At 36.5% G+C, this 20,985-nt stretch overlaps 1 protein-coding gene and 1 non-coding gene across 20 annotated transcripts in view; one reads left to right on the top strand and one right to left on the bottom strand.

The window, feature by feature from the left end:
• The window catches only part of CADPS2 (calcium dependent secretion activator 2), a 532,394-nt gene that overhangs the window by 270,091 nt on the left and 241,318 nt on the right, over positions 1-20,985 (top strand). For all 19 annotated transcript variants that reach the window (XM_044246482.1, XM_044246480.1, XM_044246471.1 and 16 more), the window contains exon 7: positions 5,114-5,225. In XM_044246482.1, the coding sequence (XP_044102417.1) occupies positions 5,114-5,225 (112 nt within the window). The remainder of the gene's footprint in view (positions 1-5,113; positions 5,226-20,985) is intronic.
• LOC122905768 lies at positions 3,286-3,391 on the bottom strand. The gene has a single exon (XR_006384446.1). It is a non-coding gene; the product is annotated as a U6 spliceosomal RNA (small nuclear RNA).

The following is a 20,985-nucleotide window of genomic DNA, read 5'->3' as shown; positions in this document are numbered from 1 at the left end:
GGAAATATCTTGGTGAATACTGAAAATATTCACCTGTTACCTTCTTCCCTCCTTCCTTGCCTTTTTGGAGGATGGGGTGGGAGGGAGGACTTTTGTTTTTAATTCATTTTTTGTAGAATTCATAAGCATTTTCTAACTGTATGTATCTTTTTACTTTTAGCTTTTATAAGAGAAATTATCAAGGGGGTATCATTATCTTGTTTGTATTCTAGAATGTCAGGGTTTATAAGGACTATTAAATACCACTATACTTATATTTATGCACCCCTTTAAAACTGCACATTTTTGTCAAATATCATAAAAGTTTAGTCCTCTGGCTTTTAGAGTTAGGATCTGCCGGGATCCTTGTGCCTTTGCTTCTCTCTGCCTGAAAGCATGTTTTTAAATGTTTCTCCCTTCTTTCACAGGAGCTGGCCATTAACATTGCTTGTCCTTGTCTCAGGAGGTCCCAGACCTCCTAGGTCCCAGACCTAATAGGTCAACAAATTCTTGTGTCTTGCCTACTGGAGCTTGTGACAGTCCAGTAGTAGCCTGCCTTTGTTGGCATAGGTTTTCGGAATGAATATCCTGGATTGCTTTTCAAGTTCTAATTTACTAATATCTTCCTAGTAACTTCTTCTAAGCTCTCTGTTTTCTAATAAATTACTGGTATACTTGGAATATGTTGATTAGGTCCCTTGTGTGACTTCTCTAAGCATGTTTTGTACCTTATTACCATTCCTAGCACAATGTTCTCTAATTTTACACAAGTCTAATGGTAGAAATGTAATCATGGCCTTCAGTGATAAAAGATAGTGCATATTCAAAGGCCATGGTTACTATTAAATATTTTACATCACCAAATAGGATACCAAATGTTGACAAAAATATGAAAGGAAGTTATCAAAATCTCTATCTTGTTGGGAGATAGTACTTTTACCTTGCTAGATAAAGGATATCAAAATATCAGTAAAGATAAAATAAATTTAATAGCACAGTTAACAAACTTGACCTAATGGCCACATATATAACATTGTACCCACAATCGGGAATACTTTTTGTTTCCATGTACTCATGGAAAAGTTAAAGATCCACATAAGCACATGCACACACATAGAGGCCTACATATTTTGGAATATATAAAATCTAGTTTCACTTATTTCAGAGATGAGTATCCTGCAAGTTCTATTGTCTAACCTAATGTAATAAGCATAAGACTTACTTGGAAAAAGTAAAACTTTGTTTATAAATTCTAGAAACACACCTGTAAACAGCAGTAACAAAATAATGTAAACAATAATAACAAAAATAATGTAAATTTGTGGGACACTGTACTTAAAGTGGTTAAGGGAAATTTATAGGCCAAAATGCTTACAATACTAAGCTTGAATGCTTAGAACAAAAGAAAGGCTTAAAATTAATGAGCTATGCATTCAAGTTAAAAATGTAAAGCAACAGCAGAATTAACATGGATAAATTATGGTGAAATAAAAAAGCAGAGTTTAATGAGATAGAAAACAAGTGTGCAGCAGAGGAGATCATCAAAGTCAAGCAATAGTAATTTGAAGAGAATAGTAAGACAAACCTATGTCAAAGTTAAAAATGGAAAAAAACATTAGGAATGAAAAAAGATACGTAACTACAGATGCCATAGATACAAAAGATAAGTATTTTACAACTTTGTGCAAATACTTTTGAAAAACTTAGATGAAATAACTTTTTCTACTGATATATCAAAATCGGTTTAAATAGAAAACTGAAGTAGTTTTATAATTCTAACCAGTGAAGAAATAGAATCAGTAGCAAATATCTTCCCACAAAGAAAAACTGGACCCAAACAGCTTAATGGGTAAATTCCAAGAACAGATAATTCTCATTTTTTTTTTTACAAACTCTTCCAAATAACAAAAATGTGGCCCTGTTCAACTCATTGAATAAGACTAGCATAACAAAAACAGACAATACAATGCAAGAATGTAATCTACAGGGGAAAAAAAAGGAAATTTGCAGGCTAGTCTCAATCACGAATATTGATACAAAATGCCAAACTTCAGCATTCTAATTTTTTTTTTAGGGAAATTAGGTTTATCTCTGAAAAGCAAGAAAATGCTGAACCACTGTGATTACTGATCATCTCAGTAGGTACAGGAAAAAGTTTAATACAACATTCATTTCTGGATTAGATAGGTAGGATCTGTCTATGATCTATATCTGATACATATGATAGCTATGATATATCTAAGACCATCCATAAAAGGTACCTGCTTCCAGGGCATAACTGATACACCATAATATATGTCACATATATATGTGTGTATGTGTGTGTGTGTATAAAACACATACTCTGATTTATTTGTGGGTATCTAATGAACTAGGAAGAGAATTTCCTTTACCCATGAAAGACCAACTACAAGACACCTGGAGAAATGATCATCCCTAGAGGTAAAATGCTAAAAATATTCCCTTTAAAAAGAAATTTAAGACAATTATGAATATAGAACCCCGAATCCTAGCTACTCTGGTGGTAGTATGGGGGGGTTGGGATGAGAGGAAGATGTGACCAGGGCAAAAGAGGACTCTTCTGATACACTGGTTATGTTCTGCCTCTGAACCTGGGTGGTGGGAATGCTGATATTTATTCTTTAAACTATCACTCATTTTGGACCCTTAATGTATTATTTACATAATTAAATGCTTTTAGTGAGTAAACAAGTGATATCTAGTGAATAAAGATTTAGAGATGTTGGGGTGGAAAAATTTTCCTTCTAGTTTCCTTGGCTGGTCTAATAATTGACGTAAAACAGAATAACAGGAGAAAAACAAATTTAATTTGAATGTACATGAAATATGAGGCTCCAAGAAGTGACCAAAGCAAGCTGCTTTAATATTTCTTAGACCAACAATAAATTTATGAAGAATTGACAGAAGCTTGAGCTCTGGGGATGGTAAGTTAGTAAAGAAGTAATGAGGTTTGCTTATACAGTCTCTTTGGCCTTAAAGTCCCTGTTTCTGGTAATAAGGATGTTTTCTACCTTCCCGTACGGATGGCTGGGGAGGGTACCTTTCATGTGGGAGATGTATTTCCTGGTTTTAGGGGCACAAAGAAGGAGTCAGACTATCGTTCTTGTACGCCCTGTGCTAAAATGGCATATATTGGAGTGGCCCGTCCGGAACTATCAAAGAATAGTTGTTGAAGATGTGTGTTCTTGAAGGATCTGAGATAGAAGGCAGTTTCCTGGGAGTTCACAGGATCATGAGTGAGCACAGTTCTTTACATACATATTAGTTTTCATTTGTCTTACTCTAATGGAACTGGCAGCACTTTTCCCTTCACGTGTTGTCCTTGCGCAGGGCCTCGCTAATCCTGTCTGTATTGTTCCAGTTTTATTATCCGTGCTGCAGAAGAGAGCACGCCTTTCCCTTCATGTAAAGTGGCAGGGAGATGGGGTAAAAGATGAAACTCACTGCGTCCCCCAGTGATGGTCAGTATTTTTCTCTTTGGAGAACTGTGCCTTGATGTAGATGGGGAATTGCAAACAGTCATAGAATACAGTATAACTACTTTTGAGGGATTTTGACATAGAGGAAAAAGCCAACAAAGGAATGATTATGAAGAGAATTAGTTTAAAAGATGAGCAAATTCTGTGTAGACCTATTGGGCTGTGTGCACATGATGGTGACAGATTGTTGATTTCAGTTGAAAGACAATGTCGCAAAGGATTGGTTTGCCATATTTAATCACATGGCGCCAAATAAAGATGAATATGTGCTGGGAATCTATTCCGGAGCTGTCACCTGGATGGCCTTGACCATTCAAGGCTAAAGATCCCACACACTGAATTGAGAATTTTTCTCCCTTAATTCGAATCCATTTTCATTTATAGTCTTGTTTCAGCTCTACTTTATCTCAGACCATCTTAATTCTATGAAATGGCAAAAATTCTTGGCTAAACCTTTTCTAGACATCTCAAATAAAAATTAAGCCTCTTTTCCATCCTAATTGAACCCCTCTTTTCCCTCTGGCACATGACTTTAATTTCAGGAGAACAAATTGCCTCTGGATACTAGTTTCCTCGGTCACTGAAATGGCCTCTGCTTTACTATGCTCACATTAAGCTGTCATCACTGCCGCAGTAGGAGAGGAAGACGTCACAGTTACTCAATTTTTATTAGACTTTTCCCCATTTTTTTTTGTCTATCCTAAGCTTTCTGAATATGGTTTATAAAATAAAGTTCAAATAATGCCTTGAAAAGGGTAAATGTATTTTTTTAAAAAAACAGTATAAGAAAATCCATATTTTTATATGGCAATTTATTTGTAGCGGGGCTCCTTATTTTGTTAAATCCCACTTTTGTGTGTTTTCCTCAATGGCATTTTCTTCCTGCTGTGCTGCATCGCATGTCTGCGATCTCAGAGTTAGGAGAAATATTGATAAGATTTTTTAATATCAGGTGTGTGCCATTTGTGTTTGTAAATACGCTAGGATGAATTGGTGTGTGGTAAAGCTGAGATGCTACTAATTAAAAGATAAGCCAAGAAAAATGTTATTTTGTTACGATGATTTGAAAAGCCAGATGTCGACAGACTAACTCCATGCCTGGGAGAGCGTATTGGGAAATTAACTGCAAAACGTTCATATTTTTATAATGCTTATTTCTTTCCTTTTGGTAGGAGCTTTTAAAAATCATATAACTTAATAGACTTTCCAAGAAGTGTTGGGGTAAAGTCTTCAGCATGCAAAAAAAGGTTTCCGCGAAACCATCTCTTATATAAACAAACTTTTAGTAATTTCCCCCAGGCATCTGCAATAATGGGGTTATAATTTATATTGGAATAAATAAGACATTTCAGTGGCTACATATCTTTACCTTAACCTAAATTCTCACTGCACACTGTCTTTTATACTTTAATGTGCTAATTTTTAGAACAGCTTTGAAATTATTATAAGCTGTAAAACTTACTGTTATTTTTCTTCTTGACTGTGCCATCTGTCAGAAACAAAAGCAAAGACAAAAATCTCATTGAGCCGCGAAAGATTCTGTATTGCTTTAATGGGACTTCTAAGGAGATACATCTGCCTGGAAAAAATATTAATGCTGCATCTTCAAGAAAATCTTTGTTCCTTTATTGCAGATGGGGAACCCAAGGTGATTTTACCACCACCCATCCTCGGCCTGTGGTCAAAGTAAAACTCTTCACGGAAAGCACTGGGGTCCTAGCCCTCGAAGATAAAGAGCTGGGAAGGGTGAGTTGTGCTCAACCCTGTGTGTTGAAGGTCACACAATTTTTACTTCTTTCGAGTCATAGTTAAAGTACACTGGTATGTAGTGTGTGAATTTTCTGTTCATAAACTGTGTAAAACAATGTATTTGTAGTTTTCCACGGTCCCAGATTATAGCTCAAATTTATTAAACATAATTGTCAATAATATAGAAAGTAGTGTGACAGGCTTTGGGTATGAAAAGGTTGTGTATATAAGATCACAGTCAGAGACCCACTTTTCTTACACATGCACTGGTCAGTGGATGTGAAGGACAAGCCAACTTGTCCTTCTTGGCGAGAGAGAATTCTTATTTAAGCATTTGTGTTGATGAGTTAAAAGCAGCATCTTGATATTTGAAATCCTCTGTTTGGGTCCGTTATGATCAGACTGATTACAGAATACCTAAGGCTACTTCTCTCTTGCCTCTCCTATTTTCCCTGTGAGGTCCTTTCCACACACCTTTTAACATTGAATTTTTTTTTAAAGATTTTATTTATTTATTTGACAGAGAGGGACCACGAGTAAGCAGAGAGGCAGGCCGAGAGCAAGTTGGGGAAGCAGGCTCCCTGCTGAGCAGAGAGCCTGATGCGGGGCTTGATCCCAGGACCCTGAGATCATGACCTGAGCCAAAGGCAGAGGCTTAACCCACTGAGTCACCCAGGTGCCCCAAACATTGAATTTTTTATCCTGCATTTACTTCATACCTAGACTATATCCTCTAATGCCAGTATTTCTCCATTGTACTCAGCCTCTTCTGACTGTTAAAAAAGCATTCAGATTAGGGTAGATTTGTGATCTTAACACCTTTCTGTGTGAAAGTTCATCTGCAGTCTCATTTATAAAGTAGATGAGCTTCAGTGCGAAGGCTATGAAGTTATCTTCTGTAACATGGATCTCTCTTACCCAGACCTGAAGACTGAATTCATAGGTGTCTTCCAGAGGTTAAAGCCTTCGCAAATCTTCCTTGAAAATTTCTGGTGAAGACTGACAGCTTATGTACTGCTAGATGTTGAAAAATACTGGGATTATTGGGTATATTGGAAATTTTCCCCCTAAAGTTGTTATTCATTGCAAAACCTTCTTGTCTGCCTCCTTGAGATTATTTCCATTTCTAGGAATTTTGTGAATCTGTACCCACACTCTAGAGATTGAGTCAATATTCACATTCTGGATTTTGTTTTTTGCTTCCTTGCTACATGTATTTATTAAGACTTGGGAGCTAGGCCATACCATTCATTCATGTGCTTACATATTTGTGCACTGATCATTCATCAGAAGTGTACAGGTAGCATAATCTCACAGAAGAACCCTGGATACTACCTTTGGTCTTACGGATTTATTAATCAGGATTTTTCATTTAAACTATTATTCCATCAATTTTACCCTATTTCCTTAAAAGCAGCCATTCTAAGTCTAAAGCTATAATGTAATGCTTTAGATTTATTTTTTTAAAGATTTTATTTATTTATTTATTTGACAGATAGAGATCACAAGTAGGCAGAGAGAGAAGAGGAAGCAGGCTCCCCGCTGAGTAGAGAGCCTGATGCAGGGCTCAATCCCACAACCCCAGGATCATGACCTGAGCCGAAGGCAGAGGCTTTAACCCACTGAGCCACCCAGACACCCCATGCTTTAGATATTTTTAATTCATTTCTCACTGGCCATATATATGCAAGTTTTAAGTTAGGTATGTAAGTGGTATGTTTTCCAGTCAGTTGTATGTCTGAGAAAAGCCTCATGCCCCTTTGCTCCCTTCATACAAGGCCACTTTTCTTTCTGTGCCAGAGTTTCTGAACCCCAGGACTATTGATATTTTGAGCAGGAAAATGCTTTGTTGCTAGGAGCTTTTCTAGCAGCATCTGTAACCTGCAGTCAGATGCCAGTAGTTCACCAAGTCCCAAGTCAAGATGGTCAAAATGTATGCAGACATTGGCACACATCCCCTGGGACGTGCGTGTCGTCACCCTATTAAGAAATCCATTGAACTATACTAATGATCTGAGTAGGTTCTGTGATGATAATTATCATTTATGTGTTAATGACTTCCAATTTTTTATTTTTCTTTCTTCAGTCTTCAGATTTGTATATCCAGTCTGCACCCTTGGTATTTCTAGTGGCATTTAACAGTTATCTCAAACTAAATATTTCTAAAATAGAACTTATGATTAGCACCCCCATAACGTTTTTCAGAGAGTTGGTTTTCAAGCCAGTGACCTTGACATAGAATACTCCTATCTATTTGCAAGTTCCATCAGCTTTCCCTAAATTTATTCCGACTATATCCACGTCATAGTATCTCCTGTACCCTAATTCAGGACACCATCCTTCCTTGCTGGTAATAGTTTCCTCATTACTTCCCCATTTATCATCTTGTCCCCTCTAAGCTAGCTTTCACACTTCAGCTACTATGATCTATTTAAAATTCAAAGCAAATCACATCATTCTCCCTTAAAATATTCCAGTCTTCTCATTTATTTGGAATAAAAATCAGACTCCTCATCGTAGTGCAGCATATCCAAGAATGGTTCTCAGGGTGGGACCCTGAATCCACAACAGCTGCATCTGGAAAATTGTTCAAAATGCAGACTCTCGGGCCTCACACTGGCTCTGCGGCACCAGAAACTCTGAAGGCCGTGTGCTGCTCCGTTTAACAAGGCTTCCTGGTAGTTTCACCAGCGTTGAAGTCCGTTGCTGTACATGCACTGATTTCTTCTTCTGATTTCATCCCCTGTCACAGCCACCTTGCTTACCATCATCCTTCCTTCATACTCAGCTCTCTTTCTGTGCCTCAAACACACCTGATTCATTCCTGCTTTAAACTTGGGATTTGGGGACGGGTTATAGTCTGAGCCCATGCGCATACACAGAAGAAACTAGTGATCCTCTCTGGGTCATAGAGCTGCTAGTAATATTTGCTATATATTTATCTACTTTTATACTGGGAAGCAGGAACAGGTTTTTTGGGTTTTTTGCTTTTTTAATGTGAAGGAAAAGGGCTTACATGATCTGAAGTTTATAGTCTAAACTTTTAGAAATAGATATCTGGGAATCTGAGTTTTAAAGTGAAGTTTTCTAATTAAAATTTTGCATAGCAGTTGCATTCAAAGAGGAGCAACACCGTCCATGAAATAGATCCCTACCACAAGGAGATGCCACCATTGTACAGCTGGTAAAATGGCTAAGGGAGAAGAAAGCTGACAGTAACAAATGTGGACAAATATGCAGAACAACAGAAACTTAAACTCTGTTTGTAGAAGTGCAAAACTATACAGCCACTTCGGGCATACAATTTGCCAGGTGTGGTTTTTATTTATTTATTTTTTAAGTGAAACATAGACATGCCATATCAACCCAACAGTTGCCCTCTTAGGTATTTACACAAGGGTTTATTAGTAAATATCTGTAGGGGAATGTTTATAACAGCTTTATTCATAATCACTAAAAACTGGGAATCAGGGCTTAGACGGTGGCTTAGACGGTTAAGCGTCTGCCTTCGGCTCAGGTCCTGATCCCAGGGTCCTGGAATCGAGCCCCGCATCAGGCTCCCTGCTCCATGGGAAGCCTGTTTGCTTCTTCCTCTCCCACTGCTTGTGTTCCCTCTCTTGCTGTGACACTCTCTGTCAAATAAATAAAATCTTTAAAAAAATAAGATAAAAACTGGGAGCAGTAAAGGTCCTTCAACAGAGGAATGGCTGAGCAAACTGGGGTATGTGCATAAAATTCTATTCAGTGATAAAAAGAAATTAACTATTAAGTCATGCAACAACATAGATGAAACTTCAATGCAAGAGAAAGAAATCAGACCCTTCGCCCCATGTAATCCTCTCTGAGAATGGTGGTGACATTCCTGGGTTGCGACAGAGAAGTGCGAATCCGATTAAGACCACTCAGCAAGTGGGAGAGTCGGTATTTGAACTCGGGTGTTTTGACCCCAAAGCCTATGTTCTAAATCATTAACTAGTACACCGGATGAGATGAGGAAATTTGGCAGTATTGTACAAATTATGGTATGAGTGTGAGCCGATTTAATTTCATGGCTTAAAGCAGGAACGGGGTATTATTTAAGCTAATGTCATTTTATGCATCGTCCTTTAATACATTTTATATCAATTTGTGCCATGGTTTGCATCTTATTACAGTACACTGGGGCTGCTCTTTAATGCAACGGTGCTTCTCAACTCTGTGTGTGCGTAAGAACCCCCCGTAGGGAGTGTGTGAAAAGACTCAACCTGTGAGCCCACACTTTTTTTTTTTTTTCCAGTTGGTTTGGGACGAGCCCAGACCAGGAGTATTTTAAGCACTTTCTCAGGAGACCGTATGTGCATGTAAGGTTGAGAAGCCCGGTGCCAACAGTATCACTGGGCAGCCAGGGTTGAGACCTAGTAAGTCACGGGGATAAGAAAAAACCTACTATAGCATATAGTTTTTGCAAAATGATAGTTCGAGTTTAAGTAGGCATTGGGCAATGGAAGGTTATATTCTTCAGCAAGTGCTTGTGACGCAGATTTTGTTTGTACAGGGCAGGTGCAAATACCTATTTATGGAAATGGAGATGGCATATGGAGATTTTTCATCTGAATTGGTGGCCAACCCTCCACCAGGTGCCTTAGGGAAAACCTGGAAGCAGAAGAACAAATTTTTCATATTATGAGCGTGGGCTAGCAGGCACATAGTTGACCAGTCAAGCACCCAAAAGTATATAGTTCACCAGTGATTCTGTAATAGTGCTGGAGGGTGGCAGGTGGCAGCTACGGTCGTGGTGAGCAGAGCATAAGGTATCAACTTGTCACAGCAGTAACATTGTGTCAACTATGTTCAAATAAAAGAAATTTAAAGATGATTTTGTTCCTAAAACTTCAAAAGCAAGCCTTACTTAGCATAGCTGTAGAAAAATCTAAATAATTACGTCACGGGGCATCTCTTTGTAGACAGCAAGGTTTCCACTGAGTCTCTCAGAAGGAATTCTTGCACTCCTTAGTAACTTTTAAAGTCGCTGAAAGATGTTCTTGAGTACAAAATAAACTTTTATTTACTTTTTTCAATTTTTAAAGATTTATTTGAGAGAGAGTGAGCCCAGAAGCAGAGGAAGAGGAAGAGAGAATCCTCAAGCAGACTTTCTGCTGAGTGTGGATTCGAGCAGGGCTCGATCCCAGGGCCCTGAGAGTATGATGAGCTGAATTAAGAGTTGAAGTCTTAATGGACTGAGCCAGCTGGGCACCCCCAAAATGAATTTTAAAAAGTTGACACCCAAGTGACTTTTTAGTTTTAGAAGCATCGCTCTTAAGACATTCTAACTGTTGTTAGAAAAAGCCTAGTGTCTATTCATTCGCTTTGAGTTGACAGCCTTGGTCCTACATCTTCAGGACACACGGGAGAGTGCTGGTCCTTCTGCCTCTCTGAGGATAGATGTTCCTACACATCAGAGAATCTGTTTCCCTTTGCGACACCGTGGAGCCAGAGCATCTTTCTTCCAACTTGATTAAACAATATTTTAAGATTGCAAAAGACTTTAACAGTTTGCTTACCTCTTAGATACACATTTTGAGAGTAGTCCTATTCTTGAAATTAAGGTTTTTATTTTGTGTATTTCTCTCACTTTTTCTGTTTGAATATCTGTACTTCCATGTAACATTTCTTGAGATGTTCTTCCCTCATAATTCACAGTGCAAGTCACCATGCTTGTTTCACAAATACAAATACTATATGGAAACAGCAGCTGGCTGTTAATTTCAGATGCATCTTAAATATTAAGATGCATTAGAATTGCTGAATTGATTAGTCCATTAAAGTGAACTATTACCTTTCAAGCAGCTTGTAATGGCTTAGTGTGGCAAGTAAAAATTTACTTATATATTTGTTTCTTCACTGAGTTGTTTCTTCTGTTTGCTTTATGAAGCATCAAAGGAGATCTATCTGAAGAGTGATGAGAAAATGCACAATTTTTGTTTTTGAAACTTGACGAGAAGTGATATCATGGGGTGTTAAAAGATCTATCTTCTTGGAAGAGAAATAGTGTCAGTTAACCAATTAACTGGTCAATCTAATATTCTCTCTTGTTCCTCTTGTTTTCCTGGATATTCTTTTCTGATATTCTCATTTGTACAGCTTTGGGTGAGCTGAATTCTCTAAGTTATTCATTAATGTTAAAACTTTTAGGAGTCACTTTAATTATTTTGGCCAAACTTAGCAAATTTAATGGGATATCCCCTATATAACTGTTAGAACCCATCAAGTTTAAACATTTCTCTGATTGCTTGGTTTATACACAGTCATCTAACTTCCAATATCAATATACAAAGTAATAAATTATGAGTAGACTGCAGATGTTTTGAGTAAGCATCCTAAGTTTTCAAAAATATACAGTTAACTTAATAAAAATCACTTTGGGACTTTTTTTTTTTTTTACTCAAACAGTCAAAATTTATATTTGAGGATTAAAAAATAAAGTTTGCAGCATTATGTGAATTTGATTCATCTACATATGAATTAAGCTTTAGAAAAGCTACTAGTGAAATCATAGTATGTATTTTTACACACTATTTATTATATATATAACAAATATGTATATATATATACATTTATATATATATGTACATTGTATGTATACACACACACACACACACACACATAAATACGTAGTATATATTTTCTTCACTTTGAAAGCAGAACTTATTATCTAGTTTTATGGAAATTGCCAGCATTGGATGACTGCTACCGTGCCCAGAAAATTCACATCCTCTACTGCAAAGTAGAATGGAGACTCATTTGCATCTCATGTGTGAAATTCAACTCACCCTATACTGTGGACATTTTGTAGTTGTAGTGAATAGTGTAGCGTCTCTGAAACTACAAGTCACAGAAAAGGTCTCCTTCCTCCTTCAGTCCACTCATGTAGCCGTTTGTCCCAAAACCCTGCTGTCCTATCTCCAGAGCCATGCCAGTGACAAGAGGCAAGACTGCAAAGAGGTGGAAAGAGCCAGAGATAATTCTTCATACATGGCGCACATTCCTTCTAAATACTTTTTCTCACTGCAATTAATTATGTCTGCATCATTAATCATGTACTGTGAGGACTTAACATTTGGAGTCTGACTTCAGTTGTTAGTGTCTCTACCTCAGGCCCTCTCTAAGCAGTTGGCTGGCCTCTTCAGTGTAGCGGTGAAGGAAAGCATTTTCTTGCTTTCTTACATTCGGGAAGGTGCAGAGGATATAAATAGGCATCCTCCATGGTACGTCCATGTGGGTGGTAATATTAGCAGAAGTTGACATTTCAGTTTCCCTATAGTAATAGAGGTCTGGCTCTCTCCCACACAGAACAGATATTAGACACATGCACATTATACTTATCTTTTATTTCCAATAGGTGAGGTGTTATTTCAGTATGGTTTTAATTTGCCCTTCTCTAACAACTAATGTTATCATGTTGAACATTTTTTGCGTGCTTGTTATCCATATGTTTTCTTTGATGAATCCTCAATTTTTAATTTTTTTTCTTTTTCTTTTGCAAGTTTGCATTAGCTGGGGGCAGGGGCAGAGGGAGAGAATCTTAAGCAGGCTCCACACCCAGCATGGAACCCCACCACAGGGCTTGATCTCTCTCGACCCTGAGGTCATCACTTGAGCAGAAATCAAGAGTTGGGCGCTTAACCAACTGAGCCTCTCGAGTGCCCCCCATAAATCCCCAATTTTTAATTGAGTTGCCTGTTGTTCTTGAGTTTAGAAAGACCATAATAAATTGTTTATACCTCCTTTATCAGAGATATGTTTTGTAAATATTCTCTGGGTCTATAGTTTGTCTTTTCATTCTGTTAACAACGTGCTTCAAAGAGCAGGAGTTTTTCATTTTGATGAAGTCCAACTGGTGAATTTGTTTTTATGGCTCATGCTTTTGGTGCTGTATCTAAGAAATCTTTGCCTAACCCAAGGTCAGAATTCTTTGTTTTCTTCTAGAAGTTTTATAGTTTTAGATTTTCACATTTAGATCTTTGATCCATTTCTAGTTAATTTCTTACATCTAGAGCTATATATAGCTCAAAGTCCCATTTTTTTATGTATAAATATCTGGGTGTTCTAGTACTATTTATTGAAAAAACTTTCTTCACTGAATTTCCTTAGCACTCTTGTTACAAATCAATTGTATATGTATCTGTGGTCTATTTCTGGATCCTCTAATCTGTTCCATTGATCTGTTTTCCTGTCTTAATGCCAAAGGTGTGCTGCTCTGATAAGCATTATCGTAAGTTTGTCATGTCATATCAAGGACTGGTAGTTCTCCAGCTTTGTTTTTGTTTTGTTTTGTTTTTTTTCCCTCCAATTCTTTTGACTATTCTAAGTTCTTTGCTTTCTCCTTTGAATTTTGAAATTAGTTTGTAGCTTTCTTTAAAAAACACTCAGTGTTATTTTGACTGTGATTTCATTGTATCTGTAGATCAATTTGGGAATTGATCAACAGTATTGGGTCTTTTGACCCATGAGTATATTATATCCCTCCCTTTATTTAGGTCTTTCTTCATTCCTCCTAACAAGTTTTTGCATTTTTTTGTCTGATCTGTCGTTGAGTATTTCATATTTTTGGTCCTATTCTAGATGGTATCATTTTGTTCTAATTTTTTAAATTAGATTGCCAGTATATTGAAATACAGATGACTTTTCAATATTGATCTTGTATCCTGCAGTGTTGCTAAACTTACTACTTGTGGTACTATTTTGTAGATCATTTTTCCATAAACAATATTGTTGTGTAAAAATACACTTTGTTTTTCGTTTCTAAGCAGATTTTAAAACCATTTCTTTTTGCCTTATTGTACTACTAAAACCTCCAATATAGTGTTGAAAAGATGTAGTGAAAATGGGCATCCTTGTATTTTTCTCAATCTTTTGGGAAAAACATCCAGTCTTTTTCTTCAATATTAAGTATAATATTAGCTGTATAAGGTTTTTTGAAGATCCTTGCATCAAGTTGATAAAGTTCCTTCTGCTAATTTTTATTTATTTGGGCTGTGATATTTACTATTTTTTGTGGTATCTTGGGTTTAATTTACAATACTTTTTCTATTTCTAAAAGGTGGGAGCCATTGATTTGAGAAAAATCTATTTTTTTCTAAACTAGGTATTGGTGCTATAAATACCCATTTGCTAGTCATTGTGTTAGTGGCATCCCACAAATTTTTACCTTTTTTTTTTTTCATTTTCATCCTTTTGAAAATACTAAGTTTTATTTTTATTTTTTTCCCTTTGACCTTAGGTTATTAAGCATGTGTTACTTAGTTTCCACATATTTTAGGGTTTTTCAGAGTTCTGTTATTAATTTCTAATTAAAGTCTGTTACAATTAGAGAATATACTTAGAGAACTTTGATCCTTTTAAAATTTACTGAGGCTTAGTTTATCACCCACAATATGGTCCATCTGGTGAATGTTCCACATGCATTTCTAAAGACTGTTTTCCTCCATTGTTTAATAGGGTGTTTCAGAAAAGTCAAAGAGTTTAAATTATTGTTCAGATCTCACATATCTTTATTGGTTATCTACTTTTTTAAATCAATTTTTGATAAATTGTTATTAATCTCTGGGTGTACTTTTGTATTTGCTCTATCATTTTTTTGCTTTTTGTATCTTGAAGATCTGTTGCTAGGTGCCTAAATATTAATGATCTCCATATCCTTTCTACTGATTGACTGCTTTGTCATTATGAAACGACTTTCCTTATCCCTTGTGATATACTTTGGTTTAAAATCTATTTTAGCCATCCCTGGGACGCCTGGGTGGTTCAGTGAGTTAAAGCCTCTGCCTTCGGCTTGGGTCATGATCCCAGGGTCCTGGGATCGAGTCCCCCATGGGGCTCTCTGCTCAGCGAGAGCCTGCTTCCCCTTCCCCTTCTGCCTGCCTCTCTGCCTACTTATGATTTCTGTCTGTCAAATAAACTCTTTAAACAAACTCTTTAAAAAAATAAAATAAAATAAAATCTATTTTAGCCATCCCAGATTTTTTTAAACAAGTGTTAGCATATTGTCTTTTTCCATCCTTTAATTTATATGTTTACTTTTAAAATATGTTTATTTAAGCAGCATATATTGGGTTTCTATTTCTTATTCAATCTGGCAATCTTTTAATCATTATTATAATTTATTGGTATGGTTAAGTTTAAATCTGTCATTTAGCTATTTGTTCTGTCTTTCCTGTCCTTTATTCCCCCTCTTTTTTTTCTTTAGACTAGTTGAATATTTTTATGGTTCTGTTTTTTTCTTTGTTGACTTATTATCAATAACTTACTCTAGATGTTGTTTTAACTCATCACAGCCTAACTTTAAGTGATATTATAAGACTATATGAGTCTAAAAAACTTACAATGATGTATATCCATTTCTTGTTGAAGGTGAGTCCTTTCACCAACATCTAATTGTTTCTGACCTACAATACATGTCCAGTTAATGTTGGGAAGATGAGTGAGCCAATGAATCTCTTGAACTTTGCCTGATTCAGTTTCATTTCCCCTGAGCAAAATTGGGGTAGACTCTAGCATAACTCCCTTTGTTTGAATGCCTGAGCTTCCTTACCAGGTGATAAACTGAAACAGTAGAAGGGTAATATCTGGTTTAGACCCTACAGCCAGAGTGAGGTTCTAGTAAGTTCAACCCTTCTCTTTTAATACATGGAGGAAGCAGTTTAGAACTTCCTCAAGTCCATTAAGAACCTCCTCTTCTAGTTGCTGCATTAAGAAAAGAAGTTCCTATGCATTTTGGAGCTCTTCAAAGCTGCTTAAGAATATTCACCTTCATGGTCTTTAGCACTCCTACACAAAAGCTAAGTACTTCTATTCCCTACTATTTATTACCTGTAGTGTTTGAGTAAAAAACAAATTGTTTTAAGTAAAAGGTATAAGATTCAGATGGTTGAGCATCTGAAACTCAGAAGTTTAAAACCTGCTTCCAGATGAACTTGATTCTGGTATTGGCTCTGTTAAAATAGCCATGAGAACAAATGGAGAAGTCACGGAACTTCTCAGTCTCTGCCCTGACCTTTGTTCCCTACTACCCTCTGTCTTACCTTACCGTATATTAAGTTATGTATCAAATATATTTAAGGATGCAGTTGGAGTTACTGAAGTTTAGACATAGTCTGTAACTTCTTCTTCCCATCCTTCCATTTTATGTTCTGGATTAACAGAAATAAAATTGAGTGGGCTCTAAAAATTCTTACAGTACTTAAATCAATAGATAGATAAATACATACATGTGTATTCTTACAGTATTTAATAACCCAAGCAAGAACAAAGCTACGTTAGTTATTATAATGTTTGTAAAATAATTAAGGGAATCATTTGTTGGATTGAAGAAGGGGGATATAGCGTTGGAAGTGTCTCATTTAACTTCAGTGTCAAGTTATTTACATAACAATAGTAATGCCTATCTTTTAAGGGTGATGTGAGAATTAATTTAATTTCACAAAGCACTTTGAGGCATTCAGTTGAAAGATTCTTTATAAATGCCAGGCATTATTATAACCAGGCTAGTAAAAAGGAATGCAATAAAGCTACTCATGCAGTATCCTCTAATAGAAACTGTATTGGTAAGGAAATATAAAGGTTACTGCTATTCATAATTTATGGTGGAGGGGGATAGATCAAGAATAATAATGATGCTTTTCTGTCTAGATAAGTCTTAAAAAACACAGATGAGCTGTGATGGAATATATTGCTCCATCCAAGGAGAGGTAGGAAATCGACACCTTACAAGCAATAAAAGTGATGTATGAAGATGAATAAAGGCCACTATCTTTAATTGAGCCATAAAAAATATAGTGACAGCCTTGACTATGTCTTTCAAAATCTTCAAGAAAGACTTTGTAATAAAAGAAATAATCGTTGATCATTTGGGTATAAGAAACTTTAGATTTGTTGGAAGTACATGCATGGTGATTTTTATCACTATGAAACCAAAATAATCAGCCTCATTATTAATCATTTAGAAAATTTATAAGGAAAGTTAAAACTTTAGCAAAATAAAGATTCAAAAGATTTCATCTAAGCAGAATGTTTCTGGGTATGAGAGAAATAATCACACACAAAAACCTCTTGTTAATCAGACAAAGCTACCGATAGATGTCTGTATTTAAAAGTATCTTTGAATCACATACTTGGCAGAAGAAATTTAAAAGGTAAATTTAGGGGTTTTTTAAAATCAAATCTCCACATTTCATGTTCTTTTATGATCAAATCTCAGCCTTTATTTTCTGTATTCGTTTCCTATTGTGACTGTGACAAATTACCAGAAACAAGACAAATTTATTGTCTTACATTTGTGGAGGTCAGAAGTCCAAAAGGAATCTCAGTAAGCTGAAATCAAGATATTGGCAGAGTGGAGTTCCTTTCCAGAGGATCTAAGGGAGAATGAAATTTATTTTTACCTTTTTAGCTTTTATTTTTTTAAAAAGATTTTATTTATTTATTTGACAGACAGAGATCACAAGAAGGCAGAGAGGCAGGCAGAGAGAGAGAGGAGGAAGCAGGCTCGCTGCTGAGCAGAGAGCTGGATGTGGGGCTCCATCCCAGGACCCTGGGGATCATGACCTGAGCTGAAGGAGAGGCTTTAACCCACTGAGCCACCCAGGCGCCCCTTACCTTTTTAGCTTTTAGAGACTTCTTGTATTCCTTGGCTCATGGCCCCTTTCCATGTCCAAAGCCATCACTGGCCAACTGAGCGTTTCTCACAACTCATGGCTCTCACACCCACTCTTCTACCTTCCTCCTCCCTAATAACTCTGGTCATTGTATTGGGTCCATCTGGATATCCTAGGATTATCTTCCTGTTTTAAGGTTGGCTAATTAGCGATCTGAATTCCACCAGCTACCTCAATTTTCTTTTGCCACTTAAGGTAATCTATTCATAGTTTCCGGAGATTAGGTATGTAGAGACATCTTTGGGAAACTTACTCTACCTCTTACAGGAATTTTTGGAAAGATGGGAGTTTCATAAATTTTTATAGACTGGCCACATGTAATTGTCATGCAAAATCTGGCCTACAAAATTATTACTACCATCATTTTCTGTTTCTTTTTCTCTTTTCACTCCAGTGAAATATCAATTTTAGGTTTGCATTTTTATTTCTAACTTCTCTGAGCATCTATTGTCCAGTCAGCCAACCAACAAATACTTGGTAAGTGTCTACTCTAGGATATGAAGAGGCGTCATGGTGAAAAGGGCTTAATTGAAGATACTGACTTACATTAACCTAGAAGCCACGAATGAGATACTTGAAGACAGAAGAGCTCCTGGCTTCAGGGAGTATAGTCTCCTAAATGCATTCTAAGAGCATCATAAAATGGTTCATTATGAAGTAGAGATGTCAGCAAAGTTTTAGGAAGAATTTATACACTTTGGTTTTTCTTTTCCGTACACTCTCCTCAGCCACCATCATGCAAATAACAAGGTTTTTAATCTCTATCTTTTAAAAAGTTAATGTCAGGAGAAAGTACTGAATCTAGATAATATTTTTTTCTTTTATTGTTTTATTTGAAAAGGCCTATATAGTTAAATTTTTTTTTAAAAAGTACTATATAGAAGGAAGGAGTTGAATGGTTCTCTGTCAAACCAACTGTACATTTGGTTAGGAGTTGGGAGTTTGATCAGTTCCGTATTATAAATTCCAGGATTCTTTCCAACTTTGAAAATAAAGGGAACTGGATTTAGCCTACGGACAATGAAGTTGACGGAAGACTTAATGCTAATCTTTCGGTACACAAAAGAGCATTGTGTTAGTGAGAGTGAGCAGGTGTTCTTTGTTTCAACTAAGTAGGACAGGAAGCCCTGATATTAAATCGAAGGGGAAATAATTTAGACAAAGCAGCCTCAGGTGTATTAAAACACTGGAAAATGTTACTAAGGATGTAGATTTCTCTCGGAAAAATCTTTTGATTTATCTTCTCCACACACTTAAAATACAGAGGCTCTGATATTGGGGAAAATATATCCTAGTTATTAACATGTGCGAAATACAAATTTATTGAAATCAAGTAAATTCAGTTAGTTTGTCTCTCAGGAAGGCACTTGGTACTTGAAAAGTTTGCGTTTAAACCTTAGCTAAAGTATAAAAGCTTAGTCATTGCAAATCTTAGCTAAAGTGTAAAGTCTCCAGCATTTGAAGGAAGAAGATAAAAAAAAAGTCAGCTGAACCCAGAAAATCAAGGTCTGAACCCAGAAAGTCAAGGTCTGTCATAGAGATAGCTCTACTTATCTGAGATGTTCCATTACATGTGCCCTTAAAGAACTCTGTGTCTCAAGGACATCTGATTGTCAGCAAAAAGGATTTTAATCACAGACTGAAACAGGATTCTAGCTAATAGCATTTTTACTCTCTGTTTTAAGGATGTATTTTTAAGTCCAGTTCATCTCTCAGTTGGATGCTAGGACACCTCCCCACTCTTCTGCTCCTGGATGTATACAGCCGGGTGACACGGGATTATTCTCTACTCAGGGGTATAAAAATTTGATTGTCATTCCCTGGCTGAAAAAGCATCTTTTAATTGCTTGTTATGGGATAACCTATAAACTCCTTAGCAAAACACGCTCCTTCACAGCCTATCCCCAGTCTTCTTTTCTGCCGTCATCTGTCAGTACCACTTCCTATCTCCTTACCCTCTGCACCCTCCCTGGCTTTCTTGCCCATACCTTTGCGAACAGTGCTCTTCTAGCCAAAGTGATCTTGCCCAGCTTGCGCTATCTTGATCACCTAAGAGTTAAAGGAAGTGCTTTCCTCTTCCTCAGATAGATTTTTTGTTCTTATAGCTATCACAGTCTGGCCTCACATAACTTGCTGAGATCTTGAGTGGTTTCTCTGTTAAATGAAGCAATACCCTTTCCGTGTATACTGTGCTTACTTTCTCATTTGCCATTTGTTACTGTTGGCCTTTTCCTACTCCCTGAAACACTGTCAACCTTGAATACAGCACATCACATTCTGCTTTTTCTACCTCTTTGGCCTCTAGTCTCTGAGTTCTAGAGTTCTCTGCCTAATTCTCAAAAGTTAGTGTTTCACTTTCTTTTTCAAAAAGTATTGTTGACTATATTCCCTATGCTGTACTTTTGATTTCTATCACTTATTTTATAACTGGAGGTTTGTACCTCTTAATCCCCATCACTTTTTTGGCCCATATCCCTATCCACCACCCCTTGGCAACCACTAGTTCTCTGTATTTGAGAGTCTGGGTTTTTTCTGTTCTTTGTTCATTTCTTTTTTAGATTCTACATGTAAGTGAAGTCGTAAGGAATTTATCTTCCTCTAACTTATTTCATTAAACATAATTGCTTTTAGGTCCACCCATGTTGTCTGAATGGCAAGCTCTTGTTCTTTTTTATGGCTGAGTAATATTCCTTTATGTATTTATATTACATCTTTCTCTATCATCTGTTGATGGACCCTGGGGTTGCTTTCATATCCTGGCTGTTGTAAATAATGCAGCGAGAAATACAAGGATAAGTATATCTTCTTGGATTAGTGTTTTTGTTTTCTTTGGATAAATACCCAGTAGTGGAATTACTAGATCATGTGATAGTTCTATTTTTCTTTCTTTTTTTTTTTTTGAAGAACTGCCAGTCTTCTTTTCCACAGTGGTTGTACCTGTTTACATTCACAGTGCATGAAGGTTCCCTTTTCTCCACCTCCTTAGCAACACTTACTTTGTGTCTTTTTGAGCTTAGTTATTCTGGCAGGTGTGAGGTGATATCTCATTGTGGTTTTGATTTGCA

This window comes from Neovison vison, chromosome 4 (genome assembly GCF_020171115.1).
Source record: "Neovison vison isolate M4711 chromosome 4, ASM_NN_V1, whole genome shotgun sequence".
In the NCBI taxonomy this organism is placed as follows: Eukaryota; Metazoa; Chordata; class Mammalia; order Carnivora; family Mustelidae; genus Neogale; species Neogale vison.
This window is presented reverse-complemented; position numbering and strand designations above follow the sequence as displayed.